At 38.4% G+C, this 20,678-nt stretch overlaps 3 protein-coding genes across 5 annotated transcripts; 2 read left to right on the top strand and 1 right to left on the bottom strand.

Moving 5' to 3' along the window:
* The first annotated feature begins 11 nt into the window (after window positions 1-11).
* Window positions 12-4,426, top strand: sigmar1 (sigma non-opioid intracellular receptor 1). Its single transcript, XM_061733455.1, has 5 exons — window positions 12-269; window positions 440-491; window positions 1,042-1,190; window positions 2,526-2,618; window positions 2,752-4,426. The coding sequence occupies exons 1-5, from the start codon at window positions 125-127 to the stop codon at window positions 2,979-2,981; spliced, it is 669 nt and encodes a 222-aa protein (XP_061589439.1). The 5' UTR covers window positions 12-124; the 3' UTR covers window positions 2,982-4,426.
* Window positions 4,427-6,462: 2,036 nt separating this feature from the next.
* katnal2 (katanin p60 subunit A-like 2) lies at window positions 6,463-14,874 on the top strand. The gene is made up of 16 exons (XM_061733191.1): window positions 6,463-6,580; window positions 7,787-7,857; window positions 8,266-8,432; window positions 8,519-8,555; window positions 8,648-8,756; window positions 9,687-9,782; window positions 10,551-10,601; window positions 10,713-10,796; window positions 11,247-11,345; window positions 12,193-12,256; window positions 13,276-13,394; window positions 13,478-13,569; window positions 13,683-13,793; window positions 13,906-14,068; window positions 14,210-14,312; window positions 14,405-14,874. The coding sequence occupies exons 1-16, from the start codon at window positions 6,527-6,529 to the stop codon at window positions 14,542-14,544; spliced, it is 1,560 nt and encodes a 519-aa protein (XP_061589175.1). The 5' UTR covers window positions 6,463-6,526; the 3' UTR covers window positions 14,545-14,874.
* Window positions 13,385-20,602, bottom strand: hdhd2 (haloacid dehalogenase-like hydrolase domain containing 2). 3 transcript variants are annotated; one of them, XR_009783498.1, is made up of 10 exons: window positions 20,557-20,602; window positions 17,187-17,292; window positions 16,799-16,901; window positions 16,594-16,699; window positions 16,185-16,269; window positions 15,933-16,098; window positions 15,750-15,800; window positions 15,377-15,440; window positions 15,099-15,258; window positions 13,385-13,799 (listed from the first exon to the last, which is right to left on the bottom strand). XR_009783498.1 is itself a non-coding variant. In XM_061734384.1 (9 exons), exons 2-9 carry the CDS (start codon window positions 17,285-17,287, stop codon window positions 15,155-15,157), a joined length of 780 nt encoding a protein of 259 aa, XP_061590368.1. In that variant the 5' UTR covers window positions 17,288-17,292; window positions 20,557-20,602; the 3' UTR covers window positions 13,822-15,154. The 3 variants fall into 3 exon arrangements, 2 of the variants coding, with proteins under 2 accessions (XP_061590368.1, XP_061590369.1); XM_061734384.1 differs by lacking the exon at window positions 13,385-13,799 and having other exon boundaries at window positions 13,822-15,258; XM_061734385.1 differs by lacking the exons at window positions 13,385-13,799; window positions 20,557-20,602 and adding an exon at window positions 20,242-20,497 and having other exon boundaries at window positions 13,822-15,258.
* Between the last annotated feature and the right edge of the window lie 76 nt (window positions 20,603-20,678).

Here is a 20,678-nt window from a genome sequence, read left to right as displayed (position 1 = left end):
TCACGTGACAAGGAAGACGATTTGAGTTTCTTTTCCATATGGAGCCGTCTGTCAAGCTTCGAGCACGCTTGTAACTAAATCTGCTGCTGTCTCGTTGTCTGTGCCTTGTGTGTGTAAGTGCGGTATGTCTTTTGTCAGAACGTCTTTAAAGGTCCTCGGGGTCGTCGCAGTTACCTCCCTGGTTGTGCTGCTCCTGCGGCACTGGATGGCCACCAAGCAGTATGTTTTTAACAAAGAAGATATCGCCAAGTTGGCCAAACAGTACGCAGGTGGGTTTGGCAGTTGAGGGTGTTTTACACATAAATCCAGCCATGTCGTCCTGCAGTTCAAACAAGCTCCGTTTAAAATGAAATCACAGTGATTTTTAGATTAATTCTACTGATAATAATATGTTAACCTCCTTTTCATTCATGTGTATCATTAATGTGTCCATTCTCAGGACAGGACCATGAGCAGGCTTTCTCCAAAGTGGTGGTGGAGCTCAGGAAAAGGTATCAGACATGTTACACCACACACACAGTCCTAGATTGAGTCAAGCACTCAAGACAGCTGCAGTTTGTGAATGATTTTAAGGCAAGTTGAGAATCTGTCATCAAACATGAATTCTTACTTTTAGTGTGGTCTCTTCAGATTGCACGAGCACTGAACTTTGGAAATTCATCAACCCTTCACAGCAGGGATATCGGGCAGTTTTGCTTGATTAAAATCACTGTCTGATAATTCATTAAGCAGTTAAGACTTTCCACAGTGGTGCTTATAATTTCCTGACCACTTAAAGTGCCTTTTAAAAAGAAATGTATCAGGGAAAATCAGTTTCTCTTCAAACTTGTTTTAGCAACTAGAAAGACTTGATGAATGCATGATTTTTTTTTTTTTTTTCAAAAATGCAATATGATGTATCAATTTTAAGATATTGTTTTTTTTTGTACTTTTTTATGATTTGTGAATCTCTTCCGTTTAACTTGTGATAAGAATGAACGCTGAGTCTCTACTTTTCTTGGAACTGTGAATATAATTTCTAATGAAGTGCATCTGAACTAGGTATCCTGGCCACATCCTGCCAGATGAAGACCTGCAGTGGGTGTTTGTGAATGCTGGAGGGTGGATGGGCTCCATGTGTCTCCTCCATGCCTCTCTCACAGAGTACGTCTTGTTGTTTGGTACTGCGGTGGACACAGGAGGGCATTCAGGTAAGAGAGAAGAAGTCAACTATCTACTAGGGCTGCAACTAACAACTATTTTAATAGTCGACTAGTCACCGACTATTGAAACGATTAGTTGACTAATCGGATAATTAGTAATTTTTTATTTTTTTTATTTAGTATGAGGTTGCATTAATTATGTGGCAAATGATAATAAACACAAGAACGATGGTACTAGAGCCCTGATATAGCGGGACTGTTTTCTTCATCCTGCTCCCGCTGCATTTCTGACCATTACCGCCCGCGCCTGCATCGTGTGTTACACTCCCGCCCCTCCCGCAAAACTCTGAGAATTCATGCCCGCACGGCGCACAATAAAGATGCATTGATTTAGTTTCTTCTCCCGTCGCGCAAGAGAAAAGTCCAAACAAATCTATCTGATTTAATGTTAACATGATCATTGAGGAGTTTGATGGATAATTGACAGTTCATAGGCAACTGACTGAAAGTTAGATGCAAATACATCATTGTCATCAGCGCACAAGCCTTTTTTCGCCTTTTGCGCTGCATCATTATGTGATTGAGGTTAAAGCAACGAGAGCAGCTGTGAGTGGCTCAAATAATACTAATAAATAACATAAAATAAACAAAGTTTAGAATGAAACGAATTAATTTAACAAATGAATCGCTTGGCCATTACATTGCTGTGGAGGGAGAGAATGCTGCTGACCGACTGAGGTCCCGTGCGTCTCTCTTCCAAGATGCGCCACAGACACTAAACGCAGTTTATCCAAATATCTGACTTAATTTAATACTTTGTCAGGCATAACGTTAAAGCTTTCTTTTAAAGCCAAAATACGCTTAATACCTTACCAAGGTGAGTCTGTTTCGTTCAGCACTCCGACGTGCTTTCTCTTCAAATGCATTACCGACGTGCTCCCGTGATAAGCAACAGCGGCTTTGCAAACCTTGCAAGTAATCTTTTTATTCACCGTATCGAGGCTAAAATGCTCCCAAACTTTTTATTTTATTTTTTATCAAAGTTATTACCCGCAGCTGCGCTCAGAGCATGCATGCGCGACTCGACAGAGATTGTATTGAAATGAGACGCCTCACTCCATTGGAAAAACACGTCCGGCGACAATTGTCGACAATGGAATTCATTGTCGACAATTTTGATTATCGATTTTTGTCGACAACGTCGACGAATCGTTGCAGCCCTACTATCTACTAGAGACAGAGATGAAAATTAAAGTATTCAACATAAACATAGCTAATTTGTTGGGGAGAACTTATAAATAAGGTTGAGCAGTACTAACCTGTGAATATTTGGTTTAAAAAAACAGTACATTTGACTTTGTTACCTTTGTCCTGCACGTTCAGGTCGTTACTGGGCTGAAATTTCTGACACCATCATCTCTGGCACTTTCCGACAGTGGAAAGAGGGGACTACCAAGAGTGAAATATACTATCCTGGTAATTCATTACCACACTTTAACCATCAGTGTTAGTTTCATGAAAAATATCTTGCATGATTTCTAAATAAATGTTTGATTCATCTAAACAAATGCCTCTCTCTCACACTCTCACTCATGTTGACACTCCACAGGCGACACCCTTGTGCATGGAGTGGGTGAAGCCACGTCTGTTCAGTGGAGTGCTGGGACTTGGATGGTGGAGTATGGCAGAGGTTTCATCCCTTCAACAATGGGCTTTGCTCTAGCAGACACCCTCTTCAGCACGCAGGACTTCCTCACAATGTTCTACACCCTCCACGTTTACATGAAGGCTCTGCTGCTCGAGGCTGGCACCATGCTTTCACAAACTGGAGTTCTCTGAGGAACAGGAGAGAAGAGAGACTTGCACATGGGCACTGACGACAAAACATCCTTTGCAAGTAAACTCTGCCATGAGGGGAGTCTGTGCTGATGGTTCCATTTGCAAGAATTTAACATTTCTATCAATCTGGGCTGCATCAAGCACTTCATCTGAATCATTAAAATTATTTCACCTCATTAAGATTGTACATAAATAAATGTATAACTCTATCTCAGATTGTGATCTTAACATTTTCAAAAAATAAGTCAAACTGATGCATTTCTTACGAAAGTACTTTTCAATTTGATCTCTGTTCCCATGAAAAGACACAAGTTTCCTTCTGAGTCGAGCCCTATTGTGTTTCACAGAAATCTGCATCAATGCTCGGCATCTTATCCAGCTCAGTGTGCAATGTTGTTGGAGCTCAGGCTTTTTCCACAGTTATATAGTGTCGATGTTAGATGTTATTTTGGGATCATGTTTAAATATTTGAGGCCTTATAACCTTAAAAGATTATGCGATTATGGCAAATCACAATATGGTACTAGGGTTTGGAGTTCTATAAAATTACAGTAACCAGCGACGTCTAAAAACAGATTAAGTTAAATACTTGACTTTCAAATGTTTCAGTACACATTTTCCAATGAAGGACTTACTTTGAAAACAAATATTCAAAACTGAAGTTAACTAAACTAAGCAATCAAATCCAGTCAAAGCTACTATTTTCCTTAGATAGCGGGCTGTCTCTCTCGCTCTCTCTCGCTCTCTCTCAAAGTTTATTGCCTAAAATGTAGAGTTTTGGGGTTTTTTTCTTTAATTTTTAAAGAAACTGTTTCAATCCAGGTTTATGATCTATAATTTTCCATAACCCTCTCCTGAAACCAGCACTGACAAGAAAAATAGTAAGTTTCTAAAAAAACAGCCAGCACTTCCTCATTTATAGCTGACCATCTTGCACAACATTTATTAAAAAGAAAAAAAAAACATTTGAATCCCAAGAGGAAAGTCTTATTACATCTATCTGAATTATGGCTAACGTTTAATTTCATATAACATATTACATAATAAGAGACGACACTTTATTGATGTTGTAACTGTATTGATTCAAAGTCATCTTTGCACTTTTCATATTTGTACAAGAAAATGGGAAAACAGCTTTTCTTCTCTGATCTTCTGCCCTGTTGGTCTGTAATTGTTTCATTGTTCTGCTGAATGTGTAGCTTTAATTGAAACTATTGAAACTGACAGGAAAAAAACTTGAACAATGAACTTGGATTTCAGTGGTATAGGTGTCCATGTTTTATTTTTGCACTAGCCCATCAGGAGAAACGGAAATCAGATAACACTACCTGTGTCCAATGTTTTACAATGTCAATGCAATATACTGGTGTTGTTGTACTCTTGGAATTACTGTAAGTAAACTCATGCTGTCGAATTCACCACTTCCAACTAAACAGCCTTATTTTCAGCCTTTTTCTTTTTTTTTTAATCAAACCTTCAAAAACCATTACCATTGATACTGTATAATAAGCACCCAAAGTGGTGGTGTTTGGCTTACATGCCACAGTGTTTTAAACATATTGCTAAACTTGTTGGTTAAAGACTGAAACGGAAAGTGCCAGATGAAATACATTTTTCTCGAAATCGAACCTGTTCTTATTAAACATTTAAAAATGTATATGTGCATATTTATGTATCAATATTACATCGGCCTGGGTTCGGGTTTCTTCCATGTCGGCTTATGGTCTTCTCTGGTGGCTGGTTGTCCTCCCTCCTCCACTATAGTTACAGTTCAGGTAAAGCCTTGTTTTCACTTTGCACACACACAGTTACACAAACATACATACCTGCTCACTCACCTACATACTCACTCCACAGTTTTGGTGGACAGATAATCGCAGTAGCCTAGTCTTGATTCAGTTTCAGAGACCTGAAATGGTTGCTGTTTGTGTCTCTGCCTGTTCTCGTGTCTGTTTGTTTTCTCTGTTACAGATTTCAAAGGCTTGTGTGCCCGTTGTGCGTGGCAGCGGATGCCACCCTGACCCCCATCCCCCCCCACACACACATGTTTATATTAATTATATATATATTTTTAAGGACTTTATATATATATATATATATATATATATATATATATATATATATATATATATATATATATATATATATATATATATATATGTTTTATATTAAATTGGTTATATATTAAAATGTATATGCTTTAGGTTTTTACCAACTTGGTATTAACCACTAATGTGTATGCAGACAAAAAAAAGAAGTGTGCTTTGTTGTCTTATGCCAGGGGTTAACACATGAACTTTCTTATGATGAAGTCACAGCCAACTGAAAACCTTTAGAATCACACAACCCTGTCCTTCTGACTGTCTAGGTGTGAAAATATCTTCTTTTGTTTTTTATTAACATACAGTGCAAACAGCGACAAAAGACGACATCAGTTACAATGACATGTATCTAGGTGTGTGTGTGCGCGCGTGTAAATAAGATGATGAAAGTAGATACATAAATTAAGAATATTAATTCGAGAATAAATAAGTAAACAAATGAATAATTATCATATAGAGTGGTGTAGCACGATATAATATAAATATAGCGTAATAATATAGTAATATCCTAATATAACATAATTTTTATAATATTATAACATAACAAAATGATATCACCATACTATAATATATAACAATATAATAATATTATAGTTTAACATCCCATGAGATTTTATAACTTAATATAATAATACACTTTGAAGCAATATATCATGATAATGCCAGGAAAAATTATTAGAGTTAGAATTGGTAATTTATATATTGCAATGAGGGGTGAGGTCAGACCAAGGCGTCAGGGAAGCGAGCAGGAGGCCCCCACCACACTCCAGTTGCCCGAAAAATATCTTCTTCAAGAAGTTCAGATATCCTGACTACTAGGAAAGGACAGCCTCAGATCAGAGTAGTGCTATTTGGCCTCCTGACCCCCACTGCAGTACCTTGGCGTGTACCATTTGCGGACCATTAGGCTCACCGCATTATAAGTCATGTGGAGTTAAAGCATCCGTCCAAACGACCCAAGTCACTCTGCCTGCAGCCTTCAGGGGCTTGATTTCCCAGCAACAGGTAGACAAACTGATAATGGACTACATTGTTGGAGAATTACAGCCTCTGAGTAAAGTTGAAAAGCCACTAAGACAATACATCATTGTATACAGTGAACAGTTTTAGAATAGGGTGCGTTTCATTCATACTTCTAACCTAAAAATATTGAAATGAACTGAATTTGAACTAGTTCAAAATGAAAATGGTGAACTATGAATGTGAACTATTCATTTTTAAAGTATGTGAACTGAACTTTGAACTAGTTCATGGGAAGTATGAACTTGCACAACACTGGCAATATCAATGAAGGGGTGAGTTTTCATGCATGGCTGAGGGAGAGGCGGTAACAAGACAGTACTGTGTGTGTACGGAAGCCCCCGAGGGAACCCCCGACCCGCGGACTCAAAACCCTCAGGCAGCGGCCGCTGAACACTGCTGTCGCCGCTACTGTCCAGAGTCATGATGGACCTTACTTATCAGTCCATGAAAACCGCCCATCAAGCCCGGGAGGCAGTGAGTGAAAGAGAGGATTACTTTGTCACGGTTTCGAGCAAGTTTCCGGCAAATAGCCACGGAGACGGGTAGCTGGCAAGAACCATAGATGAGAATAACAAATTACACTCAGTATTATCTCCTGTGTATTCAGTATAAGTCCATGTGGTCTACATTTGCTCTACGTGGTAAATAACTGCCAAACTTTCACTGGTTCAAATTTGGCAGTTGGCCGTTGAGCTAATTCTGCTACATTTATGCCGTTTCTTTAAAGAAACTGCGTCTGGTTGCCTAGATACCTGTCACGTGTTCCTTATGTGTGGAAATGTGTCTCCCCCTGCTGTCAGCTGGTGAAGTTACTTGACTGTTACTGCCCCACTCATTGTTAATGTTCATATATTACAGGGGTGGAAAGTAACAAATTACATTTACTCACGTTACTGTAATTGAGTACTTTTTATGAGTAATTTGTAATTTTCTAAGTAGTTTTTGAAATATGTAATTTTTACTTTTACTCGAGTACATTTTGACCCAAGTATTTTACTTTGCTACATTTGAACCCCCTCACGTTACTGAGTACAAAATTTATGGTGAAAATCTTGTGGGCGTTTTATTTTGGTTTATTGTGAATAGCAGGATCCTGCGGGCATTGGGCACTTTATTTTGTGTTTGAATACTTTGATTCTGGTTTTAGTGTTGTCGGTTGGACAATATGACTGAAAATAGTTTGCACTTTACAGTACAGGTTGTGACTGTCCTTTTTGTCGTGTTCTGCAGAAGTAAAAGGATAATGTTACTGAGCTCAGCTGAGCTTTTACAAGTGTGGATGTTAAATTAATTAAATTAATACTTTAATATGCCTCGAAGTTAATTAAAACAACTTGTGCTGGATTTGATTCGTGACTCATCCTTTTTTTGCATTAAATAACTGAAAGTAACTTTTACTCAAATTACATTTTAAATGAAGTACTTTTGTACTTTTACTTGAGTAAATCTTTAGATGAGTACTTTTACTTTTACTTTGAGTAGGATTTAAGCAAAGTAAAGATACTTTTACTCAATTACAATTTTTCAGTACTTTTTCCACCTCTGATATATTATATACATACATATATATATATATATATATATATATATATATATATATATATATATATATATATATATATATATATATATATAAATAATGTTTTTTATTATGTTATAATGTTTTTTATTGTCCCACAGGATGAGCTGAAGACCGAAATGAGAAAGAAAAGCATCCTTGTTCTGATCTACCACCATCTACTGGGACAGGGGTTTGTACAAAGCTGCTGCAGTTTATTTCCAATGGCATCTCAACATTTTATTGTTGAGTTGTTTTGTACTTAGAGAGTGATTGTTTTCTTTAGTTGTCCAAAACTGGTTAAAAAGGAGGTAGCGTTTGTTTGCTACACACAAATGCATGTGAACAAGCAGCAACAAAACTACCACTTACTCCTTGATGCAGCAAGCTACAGCACTAGTAAACTAAATGATACAAAAACAGTTCCAAAAAAAACAAAACTGTTTAACACAAAGGAAAAGAGCATGAAGTGCTTGATATTGGATCAATATATCAAACCAGTTCAAGAAAATGCAATAAAGATTGTATAAGCTGGCAGGAATAGTTGGCCTTGACCAATGTGATCTTTATAATGTGCACGTGTGTTTTATTTGTTCACCAGCTATGTAGCAGCAGCAGTGGCCTTGGATCAGGCCACAAATGGAGTGATGGGGAGGTTCGAGGTTTGTGATAACATCGATCTGGAGATGGTGCTAATGGAGTATGAGAATTATCACTATGTCAAGTTCCAGAAGAATCCCAAACTTATCAGGAGAACGACAGAACCAGGCACGTGAGCGACACTCAAGTTTTAGCTCATGTTCAGTGAGATCATCTTAATCAAAATCAGGGTTCTTTTCTTTTATTCTGTGAAGGTGAGACGAAACATCCGAAAAGTGGTGGAATGAAAAGGTAAATCAGTCCAACTGTCATATTTTTTTCTTTTATTTCAGATTATCTAATGCTCAATAGTTGATGTCTTATATGCCTGTTGTTGTCATCAGGACCACCTCTTTGACTTGTAAGACTCTTCCAAAAATCCTGTCATCCTCAACACTGCAGTCTGGAAACACAGCCAAGAAGGCAGTCACCAGTGTACATCCAAAAGCAGAGGTGTGAAAACAAGACAACCCAATTAAGAGCAGTTAAATGTATTAGTATTTGATTGACTTTTCTTTTTTTTTCTCAGAGGTAACAACAACAGGCTAGAAGCCTATAAGCCAGTTTTCTCATCATTGTATGAAGTTTTTTTTAACATATACAGGTAAAATTCAGTACATTAGAATATTTTGGAAAAACTTGATTTATTTCAGTAATTGCAGTGAAAAGGTGTAACTTGTACATTATATGTATTCATTGCACACAGACTCCCTTTTTTGTATTTGCCTTAAGTAATATTCTAATTTTGTGACACACGGAATTTTGGAATTTCATTTGTTGCCACTTCAAATCATCACAATTAAATGAAATAAACATTTGAATGCATCAGTCTGTGTGCAATGAATACATATAATGTACAAGTTACACCAAGTTACAGTCAAATGAGAGAAACAAAGGAAAACACACAACGGGCACACAAGCCTTTGGAATCTGAAAGAGATAAAAACAAACAAACAGAAACGGGAACAGGCAGAGACACAAACAGCAACCATTCCAGGTCTCTAAAACTAAATCATGACTAGGCTACTGTGATTAGCTGTCCCCGAAACCGCGGGGTGAGCATGTAGGTGAGTGAGCAGGTGTGTATGTCTGTTTAAATGTGTGCGTGGAAGGTGAAAACAAGGCTTTTCCTGAACTGCAACTATAGTGGAGGAGGGAGGGGACAACCACGCCACCCAGAGCTTGTGAGGTGTACATCTGTTGAGTGTAGACATGTCTGAGATGTTATTAAAAACTGAGGAGCAGGCAGTCCCGGGACATGTGAGACAGCCTCCCCCAGGCCCCCAACCCCCCACCCCCTCTGACCTAAGTGAATGTGTGGGTGAGTCAAGTAGAGGAGCTGCAGGAGGAGGATTTTTCTAACTGATGTATTTCCTTTTCCAGGACAATTGTGCTGTGAATGCAGAGCCTTCAGATTTTGGTGTCAGCATTTCAGCCATCAAAAATGGGGCAGCTGGAGAGGGTTCCTTGAACAGGAAGGTACTGTGAAAGCTGAGACGAAACATTAGTCGCATAAACATGCTTCCAAGATGAAGACTCCGCTGTCATTTTGCCAAAATAATCCCACTTCATTTCACTAATCAGTTTGTAAAGCTTCTGTGCTGTACTTCTTTTTTGTTTAAAACATTATGACATAAGCATTCATGTATTTGGGCTAGTGTGAAGATTTGGCCCTGGCAACTTTTCTCCTGAAAAGAAGGAGCATAGGGCATTAATAAGTCTTATGTTTGTGTATTGTTTTTATGTAAATCAAATCAAATCAAATCAGATTTATTTATATAGCACATTTCATATGACAAGCATAAACTCAATGTGCTAAAGCACTTTCTATGCATGAAAACGAGAAGTTGGAAATGTTTGTGGAAAAAACAATGCAACAAGCTTCTAGATGACCATAAGAAATGGGGTCTGGGGTCTGCTGGAGCTGATCCCAGCTAATTCCAATTACAGTCATGAAAAATAAAATATTCCCTGTGAGACAATATCAGGGCACTAAAAAAATAACATTGTTCTTTTACAGGTTATAAGATTATTCAAATATAACCTTTTAAACAACATTGCATATTGTATTAGCAAAAATAATAATTTGTTAAGTTTTTATTTAACAAAACCTAAACCAAATTTTATAGAAGCAATACTGTATTAGTAAAAGTTACAGATGTTTCTGGGGTACATTTTGGGACAGACCTCTATGTTTATTAATTAAGCGTTTAGTTGTAAAGATTTGTATTACATTTTTTTTCTCAGGGCCAAGTCACTGATGATGTCAAAGGAGCTGGTTCTGATTCAGAGAGCAAAGTAATTACACTGAACCCTGATGCCTCAACACTTACGATTTAATATTAATATTCACAATATATTCAAATATAACATGTAGTTATGGTACATAAAGTACTACACCTCTACCAGTTGCAGGAGCGGCTGCTGAAGCCCCTCAGTGGCTTTTCTGGGATGAGTGGTGAGATGAGAGAGCTGGCTACAATCATCAGCAGGGTACCACACACACACACACACACACACACACACACACACACACACACACACACACACACATATTCAAATTATTCACTGATCATACTGACAACAACAAACACATTACGACCAAGGTGGAAGTAAGCTTTTTTTCTTAACTTGAGCAATTGTATATTTTGTAAAAATAAGAAAAAGTATTAGCTTTTACTGGCGTGATAGTGTTGATGAGTTTTTCCACTAGAGAGCAGTAGAGAGCAGTAAAGAGTTTTGTTGTGAATGAATTGATTGGCTGTATTAATGAAGGCGCAGGTTCTATCTATTTCACTTATCTGATGTTTCATTCTAAAGGACACCTATTTACGCAAGCCTAATCGCACCAGGATGTGTTCTTTCACATGCATCACTTTGTGTGTGTGTGTGTGTGTGTGTGTGTGTGTGTGTGTGTGTGTGTGTGTGTGTTCAACCCCAAAGGACATCTATTTGCAAAGCCCAAATGTGAGGTGGGAGGACATCATCGGTCTGGAGGATGCCAAGCGATTAGTCAAAGAGGCTGTCGTTTATCCCATTAAGGTGCGACCGCCACACAAGCGCTGGTATTTCAGCATCAGTTCTCTGTCTTCGATTCTGAATACATCTCCTTTAAAGGGCTTAAAGAGAAAGAGGGCAGCTGGGTCAGGCCAGTCTATTAGACTGACATTAAATCCATATCTGGGAACTTACGACAACACACATACAGAGATGGATAGACAGACATGGGGAAGAGATGCACATACATGAAATGCCATGTAGAAGTTACTATACACAGATCCTTTCACACAAATTTGCCTCTTTGTATAGATAACGGCTATAAAAATGCAGCCAAAAAATGCATACACACACTTTTATCATCATCATCCAGACCTTTCTCATGGATATAATGACAACAAATCAGGTTGTCTGCATCCTCTTGACATTTCCAGATGAAGATGAGGACTGATGTGTCTATTTTCTCATATATTTTGCTAGGCTGTTTTATTGAATAACACCATCCTTCCACTTTACACAACCCCAACTTTTGTCTCCATTATTATTCATTCTGTGGGGTATAAGGTCAGCAGGGTGATTTGAGTCAGCTTCTGTTTGCCATCTAAAATTCTGACAAATTTATGCTATGTGGTATTTGCCGAACTGACTCAGCTTTTCATCAGGCTGATCAGTTTTCTTTACGCACAGCTCAGCTTCTGATTGGGCTGCTAAAAAAGAGGTTTTACATTGATAAAAATAGATTGAACAATACAGTGAATTAATAAAGGTTTACCTGTGTAGTTTTATTCATATTTCACTCACATCTTGGCTTCATCACCCAGCCCCCTCTCCTCATTTAAATGTTGTCCTTCTTTTATTCTTCCTTCCTACCCTTAACTTACCCTCTCTGTAGTACCCCCGGCTGTTTACGGGCATCCTTTCTCCATGGAAAGGTTTGCTGCTCTATGGTCCCCCAGGTAAGACCTCCAGTGCAATGAAAAAAGATGCATGCTCTTTTAACAAGGGCTTTGTGATTACTGAAGATATAGGGCCTGATTTACTAAAGGTTTGCGTGTGTAAAAACGTGTGCAAACTTGACATCACCCGCAAACCAATGTGCCAGCTGATCTACTAACAGCGTGCAAAGAGGACTGCGCCTCTCAAATGAGCAAAATAGCACACGCTGTTCATTTAGTACTTTTGCCCTGATGAATAATCAATATGGGGCGTACCAGCCAGAAATCTAAATACTGGGAGGGGAAAATGCAAATGGGTTCATTTACCACGCGCAATGAGATTTACCAAGCCTGAAAGTTTTTGCGGGGATTGTGATTGCGTCTGTATTTAATACGTTCGAAAGGAAGGTGCTAATCTGCCCAGCATTACGCACCGATGGCTGCTGTTATTGTGGCAAGGAGGCGACATCGCCAAAATCAAAGAATACGCAGAGAGAGAGTCTTTATTCTGCTGCATGCTATTTAAAAAATGGTTGCACAAGTTTTATTAAAGGCCACTTTTTCTTTAGTTCTTTGCCTTATATCTTGCCACCTTCTTTTAACCTCATCTGCCGTTCTTTTTGTCTTACCAACTGCATTTATTCTATCGCAGATTTTCTCCCATATTGCGTTTCTTTTGGCAATGTTTAAATTTCTTTGCTGTAGTTCATGAATGTGTTTATTTGCCTCTTCTATCCTCTTCTTCTATCTCTAATTCCAACTCGTCAAATTTCATTTTGCGCTTGCGACTATGTTTCCATCCACTCTCCATGGCGCAAACCGTAAGACACGCAACACCTCATTTAAATACTGCTGTTTGCACCTGTTATCAATTGCGCAAGCATTCTTAGTTGATCACCCGCAAAACACACAACAACAGCACGCGCAAACTTTTTCAGTGCACACGCAATTTAGTACTCTTTGTTTAGGATCTTAGTAAATCAGGCCCATAGTCTTTTGAATTTTAACTGCATATGTGCATGTGATTGACGTGCACACAGGAACAGGCAAGACACTCCTGGCCAAAGCTGTGGCAACCGAGTGCAAGACAACCTTCTTCAACATCTCAGCCTCCAGCATTGTCAGCAAGTGGAGAGGGGACTCAGAAAAACTGGTCAAGGTAGGTTAGAAAAGACCATTAAAAGCTATGTTACAAGCACATACTTTTATTTCTTTTTTTACATAAAGTATTGACATCTACAGGTTCTGTTTGAGCTGGCCAGATACCATGCTCCATCCACCATCTTCCTGGATGAGTTAGAGTCAGTGATGAGCCAAAGAGGTGCCGGCTTGGGGTGAGTTCAACAGCTAATTATAGTAAATTCTGTTGTTTATGTTGACTTGAGTATTTTATTGGATGCCAAAGTGAATAAATCTGGTTTAAGAGAATATTGGTGTCTCTTCTAAGGAGTGAGCACGAGGGGAGTCGGAGGATGAAGACAGAGCTGCTGGTTCAGATGGATGGACTTGCAAGATCAGAGGACCTGGTGTTTGTACTTGCCGCTTCCAACCTGCCCTGGTAAAGCTTCAAATAAACACACGCAGGCATTCATTTTCATAATGGCAGCATGTTTGTGTGACCATTGCATGTAGCAATCGTTGATTTGTACCAAATGTTGTTTTTCTTTCAGGGAACTGGACCACGCAATGCTGAGGAGGTTAGAGAAGAGGATTCTAGTGAGTCTTCCCTCCTCACTCGCTCGGCAAGTTATGATCTCTCATTGGCTTCCTTCTCTCAGCTCCATCGGAGGGGTGGAGCTAACAACTGTGTTGGACTATAAAATGCTGGCAAAGGTAAGTTTTTAGGTTCTACTATGTCTCAAACTGACATAAACTTTATATTTCAAATTCTGCAATTGTTTTCTCTTCATGTTATATTTTAAGACACGACACCAGTGTATAAATCATTGCATTCCTGTGTGTGTGTTTTAACAGGAAACTGAGGGATACTCTGGGTCTGATATCAGATTGGTGTGTAAGGAGGCTGCTATGAGACCAGTTCGCAAGGTCTTTGATGTTCTGGAGTCGCATCGGGATGGTAAGATAAAACACACCCACACACACACACCAAATCTTATGGATGGAGACTCCTACAACATTTCAGCTCCCTCTCCCGATTCCTTTTTACAGAAACAGGCGATATGTCTGACATCCAGCTGGAAACTGTAACGACAGCTGATTTTATGGAAGTAATCGGGCACACCAAACCATCTGCCCGAAACCTGATGGACAAGTACACAGCCTGGGAGAGAGAGTACATGTCTGTTTGATGCTCCCACAGACACGGGGGGCTAAAGGAAGAATAAAGAGAAATCCAAAACCCACTCCCTGCAGTTACACTTAGAGGGCATATGGAGAAATGATTTTACAAGCACTGCTTTTTTTCCCCCAAGCATTGCATATTTGTGCCATTTCACTGTAAGTTGGAGTTGTACAGGTTTTAATAGTGTTCAAAAACAATATATTAAAAAGTTCAATTGGGAAAAAGAATCAAAGTACAAAGCTTCTTTGAATTATATAGAAATGTAAACCCCCTGAACAAATATAAAAATGATCCTCTGATCCCATACCACTGTTTATAAGCTGGCTGCACATTTACTAATGGCTTGAAATAAAGAGAAAATGGAAAAAGGACAGTGATGGAATTTTTTGTCCACTCTAGATTTAATTGAATTTTTCCTGATGTACCAAAACATTTGTCATGGTTTGACTGCAGAAGTTTTTTTTTTTTTTTTTTCTTGTCTGAACTCACACATGGAAAAGATGATTCAGTTGTTCCTATTATTTTTTTCACTGTTATTTGAATCCAACACTGATAACTCACATAGCTTTCTATCGTGCAAATGAAAGGTACCAGGAGTGAAATGAGTTGACTGTAGCTTAGAGCAGGTTTTGCAGGATGTGGTCAACAGCATCTGTGAAGCTGTTGCATGTCAGATGAGGAGGCGGGTCAATTTTATTTTCATCTCCTTCTCTGTATTTACCTGAAATATGACAACAAAGATGGAATGTCATCAGTCACAAAAATAAAAGTACTAAAATTTCTCTGTGTAGTTCACAGTGATGTTAAGGATAAATATAAAAAGTGAGCAGGTAACTCACCAGTTCTGACCAGAATTCCCAACATTCCTGCATTCTGAGCCCCACATACATCATCTCTGGCATCCTGCAGGGAATAACACATGCAGCTGTTACGACACTCATGGACACAGACTGGTGAAATGGTTATTATCGAGTTGTGCAGTGTGCAGATAGATCATTTACTGTAGAGTGAAACCTACAGAAGTTGTGTGACATTTTTATTATTATTGTGATATTATTACACAACATTGTTTGAGTAAATGGATGTGTTTCATGCCACTCAATATCCTCATGATCACCTGGAAAGTAAATATGCCTGATCCTGATCTGTACCAGTATCAGCAACAAATTACAAATCAATTTGCTGCTGAGCAACAGTTGCAAATATACTCACATCTCCAATCATGACAGCATCACTCGGGCTACATCCTAAATCAGACAGAGCCTGTGTGAAGGAGACAGCCGACAGAAAATGAGGAGAGGCTTTGATTATTGGATCATTCGCTCTAAAAATCAATGAACCAATTCAGATACAAAAAAGAACAGTAAATGAAAGAATAAAAAAAAAAATACTAACTTGTGCAAAAAATGTTTTTTCAGGCTTTCCAACAACAGTTGCTTTACAGTCTGTAGCATATTCCAGTCCTGCCACAAAGGGCCCGGGGCCGAGGGCCAAACCATCTTTACGTTTGTAGTAGCGAGCCTTATGGATCGCAATGATGGGAGCTCCCTCTAGAATCATTCTTGGGAGGAATAAACATACAAAACATGTACATTAAAAGTTGCTCATGGTTTCTTCAAACTATCACGAAAAGAAACTATCAAGCACCTGAAAGCCCTGTTGAGTGTTTGGTAGCTGAAGTGGTTTGGAGCGAGTCCAATCACGACAGCATTTGGCTCTGATGTCACAACACCTGCAGAAGGAAAGAAATAATGTTCATGCAGAAAACACCAATCAGGTCATCGCTTTACTACAAACAGCTGCTCAGTCACGGTTCACAAAAAAATGCAGCTTTGTGTCTTCAATTGCAGTAAATGTTTTTCTGGTTTTTCTATGCATCTTCATAATTCAAAGAGCTATTTGAATTCTTGTCACCTAAAATTGTTCTTGATTAACTAAATCCAAACTATTATTTAATAAATGAATAAATAAAACCACACTTCAAGTTCGCATCAAAAGAAGAAGAAGAAAAAAAATCAGGTGTCCTCTATGTCTCACACAAACTTGAAGTGAGTACCAGTGAAGTCTTCCAGTGCGCTGTCCTCCACCAGCAGCATCGGCCTGAGTTGTTTCTGCTCTAACAAGCTTCTCGCAGCACTCAGAGACGTGAAGAGCTCCTTTTCCTGCAGAAAACAAGATAAGGAAAAGCAGACTTCCGAATCAAATTATGTGGGGAAAAAAAAAAATATATATATATATGTGCAATCATTTGACTATGTCACCGTCAGGTCAAAATTGAGGCGTTTCAGTCGCTCCAGTAAGTTTCTCTTGCATTCTTTGGTTGTGTTGGTCACAAACTTTATAGCGACAGAAGCTTGCCGCAACCTGGTGGCACCAGAACAAACAAAGTTAACATCCTGTAGTTTAAAGCACATTTCAAATTCAAATCCACCTGCAAATTAAATGATGCACTAATGCGCTGCGCAGCAAATGACACAGATGTGGGCATTTCAACAACAATAATAAAACTTCCCAGGTTTCTGCCAAAGACCAAAGCTGTAAATCAGTCATTTTAAATCCTGATCTTAATTGACCAGATGCTGCTGGCTTTCATTCAATCGCTGACATCCAGACTTAAACCCTGTCCATGATTTGTGGGCCGTTTACTACCTGTTTAGGGCGTCCTGTGCTCCCGGCACCGCGGTGTCCTCTATATGTAAAGTTCCACTGAGGTCGATGAGCACAGCCTTCAGAGCTCGCCTGCCCGCCATGGCGACTGTAACAAGAGATGTGGTTAACCTTCATTTCCTTTGCAATCATCTGTTTGCTTATTACACTGATTAATTTAGTCTATTAAACATAAAGAACAAAGATATTTTCCATCTAATGAGATTAGATGTATAATCTAATAACATACAGTTAATGATATAGTTATTGTATATAATAATAATAATAATAATAATAATAATAATAATAATAATAATAATAATAATAATAATACTAATATTAATAATAATAATAATAATAATAAAACAAGTGCCCAAATTATTGTTATTCAAATATCTAATAGTTGGTAATCTTAACTGCCACCACGTAAAAATTAAACCAGCAATAAACTGATGATCCAACTCATTCCGACTTAGTAGTTGTTAACCATCTGATTGATAAACTAATCACAGCATCTCTTAACATACAGTCAAATTATTAACAAAGGACATTTTCAGCATTTTAGATCGGTGCAGCTTGGACTGCCTTCAATGATACCGATTTTGTAACCAGCTAAATATGGCTCAGTTCTGCTGTAAACAGGTTTTACTCATATTTGTCAGTAATAATTTATTATTTGTGATAATACCTTCACATCCATAATTCACATCAGTAATGGCAGAATTTATCAGATTACTATGTTGATCAAACCTGCATCAGGACAAACTGAGAGGATTATTGACCGGATTCATGTGTGGATTTCTGCCTAAAGGACAGATTTTAGGATTGTATCTTATTGGTATTTTATTCCGACTGTGATCCTCTATTATTTAGACATGTTTGGATTTCTGTCATGTACCTAAGACAGCACGCATATAGTCAGTAGATCAAGGTCACGGTCAAATTTATTCAGAAATCACATAATAATAAATAATGATATATGTATAAAATAATAATAATATAAAATATATAAAATACTGTTAATAGTTTAAATAAAAACAATGCAAAAAATTATAATAAAACAAATGAAAATCTAATAAAATGTCTCACTCAGTTAAAGGTATAGTCTGTAATCGTATTCAAAAACATTTATTGTTATACTGGGTGAAATGGTCCTTCCATCCTGAGAGTAGCCAGTGAATAATGTGTTCAGAAAAAGGAAAGAAAAAAATCCGACCTCTCTAACAGCTTTAATCCTGTAAAAACTCTGACCAATCTGTTTTTTTGCGCACCGAATGAAACAGATTGGTCCAGGACCAGAGGCTTGGCAGGGGGGAAAGAACCAATCAGATGCCTTCATTTTAAGTCCCGCCCACGCCCCCCTCTGTCCCATGCGCGCACTGATCACGTCGAAAATCTTGCCGGAAAACACACACTCGAGTCACGTTTGCTGAAGAATGGCGCAGAAAACGAGAAAACGCAGCCAAAAATACCACCTCCAGCGTTACTTGTAACGGCTCGCCCTGCTAAAAAGGCTAAAAAAAGAAAGCCAATAAGAAGATAATTCACTAAAACCATTGATTTGGGGCAGACAAGCTCATTAAATGTGACAATTTCAGTTTTTTGATCATTTAAGATTAAAAAGTTCAATGACATCCAGTCTTTTAGGTTTTTTTTAAACATTTACGCAGTGTTCCAAAGCAATCGTTTTTAGTGCTGAATGGCAGATACATTTGGACATCACCGCAAAGCAGTGAAAAGAGATGTTATGTTTTTCAAAGATTTATTCCAAATGGCAACAAATACAATGAAAACAAGACTGGGCCTAAGATTGAGTCTTTCAGCACTCCATCAGCAAGGTTGGCCTTTTCTGAATAATAAGGGCTGATGTTGACAGAAAAATGTCTGTCCGATAAGACTAAAGCCAATTAAGCACTGTGCCTTTGAGGCCTGCACTGGCTTCCAGACAGGTCAGAAGAATTTTGTGGTCGACGGTGTCGAATGCCACTGTCAAATCTAAGAGCACCTGCACGGAAGAGCTGGGTGAATCAGACATTACAATATCATTTAAAATGTTTTAAATGCAGTTTCTGTGCCGTAAAATCTTTCATAAATATTGTTAGAATTAAGGTGCAATTGAAGCTGAGTGTAGACCGTATACAAATCATACACAGTATCTATGATCCATTTAAAGTGAAGTGTCAGACGAGCCAAATTTCAAGCCGAGAATTGGCTATGTGTGTGTGTGTGTGTGTGTGTGTGTGTGTGTGTGTGTGTGTGTGTGTGTGTGTGTGTGTGTGTGTGTGTGTGTGTGTGTGTGTGTGTGTGTGTGTGTGTGTGTGTGTGTGTGTGTGCACCAGGGTTGGAAGAGTGGCAGGTCAGTGATGCTCCACTCCACCCTGTGCCTCAACAGTCCAAATGTAATTAGTAATTATGATGACCTTTAGTTGCACCGGTCTTAGAATGTTCGACCCTCCCTGGGTTTTCGTATTATAAGGCTGTATTTACAGATGGGCTATATAATTAAAATCAAGGATAAGGGAAAGTTTTTAAAAGTACAAATATAGATTCAAATTAAGATAACTGCCTACAAATACAGCCAAATCTATGAAATATTAAAAGAAGGCTTCCTAGATTATAGGTATGTATGTCTTACGATCTTGTCTTGTAAGTTATGATCGTGAACAAGTATTATTTACAGCGATCTTTGAACTGAACTGCTGTTAATGTCATTGATCAAACCTGTTCCTCCCTTGCCATCACAAGTCAAATGTCTGCTAAAGTGTATCCGCTCAGTGTATCCACAACAGAGAACAAAGACAGTGCAAGCAAACAAGCAACAGAACACAAAAGCAGTTTGCTATCACAGCTTTACATTATTTCTGAAATACTACTGCGATAACGGCTTGGTTCTTTCTTTCATTTATTCATTCAATTATTCAAACAATCAATGATTTTGAGGTAACGTGTTTTAACTGTGTTAATGTGTGTGGATGCAGGTGTTGGTGCTCCAGCTGAGTCCAGAGCTCTAACAACCTGAAATTATGGGTTGATTTTATTCATAGTGTCATATACAAACCTTAAGCCATGCTGTGGAGTAATGGGGCAAAAAAGGTTTTGGATGTTCTTGCGTTTACTTTTCACCCGATTTAGTAAAATACATACACATCTTATAACTGTGATGTAACTATTCGGATCATTTTAAATTTTTATTGTCCTGCATCTTTGGACACTTGAAGGGTACCAGCTGAAATTCATCTTACGTGGCGTCTTAAGTTACATTTTTTCACATGTTACTACTTCAGTACCGAGACAACACACTTGTCTTATAAGTACAAGACCTTAACAATGACTGAATACATTTTAACACATTAACATGAACTGAAACTCTAACCTTCCACTGCTGCAGCTGTCGTGTTTACGTCTCTTCTTCGTTGGTGAGTAGCGGCTCGCTGCTGCCCCCTGCAGGTGAAGTGAAGCAAACGCAGACACGAGTTTAGAATAACCCAAGGGCGT

The sequence above is a fragment of the Cololabis saira genome, chromosome 11, assembly GCF_033807715.1.
Source record: "Cololabis saira isolate AMF1-May2022 chromosome 11, fColSai1.1, whole genome shotgun sequence".
Classification (NCBI taxonomy): Eukaryota; Metazoa; Chordata; class Actinopteri; order Beloniformes; family Belonidae; genus Cololabis; species Cololabis saira.
The sequence above is the reverse complement of the archived record's forward strand: the minus strand, read 5'-3'. Positions and strand labels throughout refer to the sequence as shown.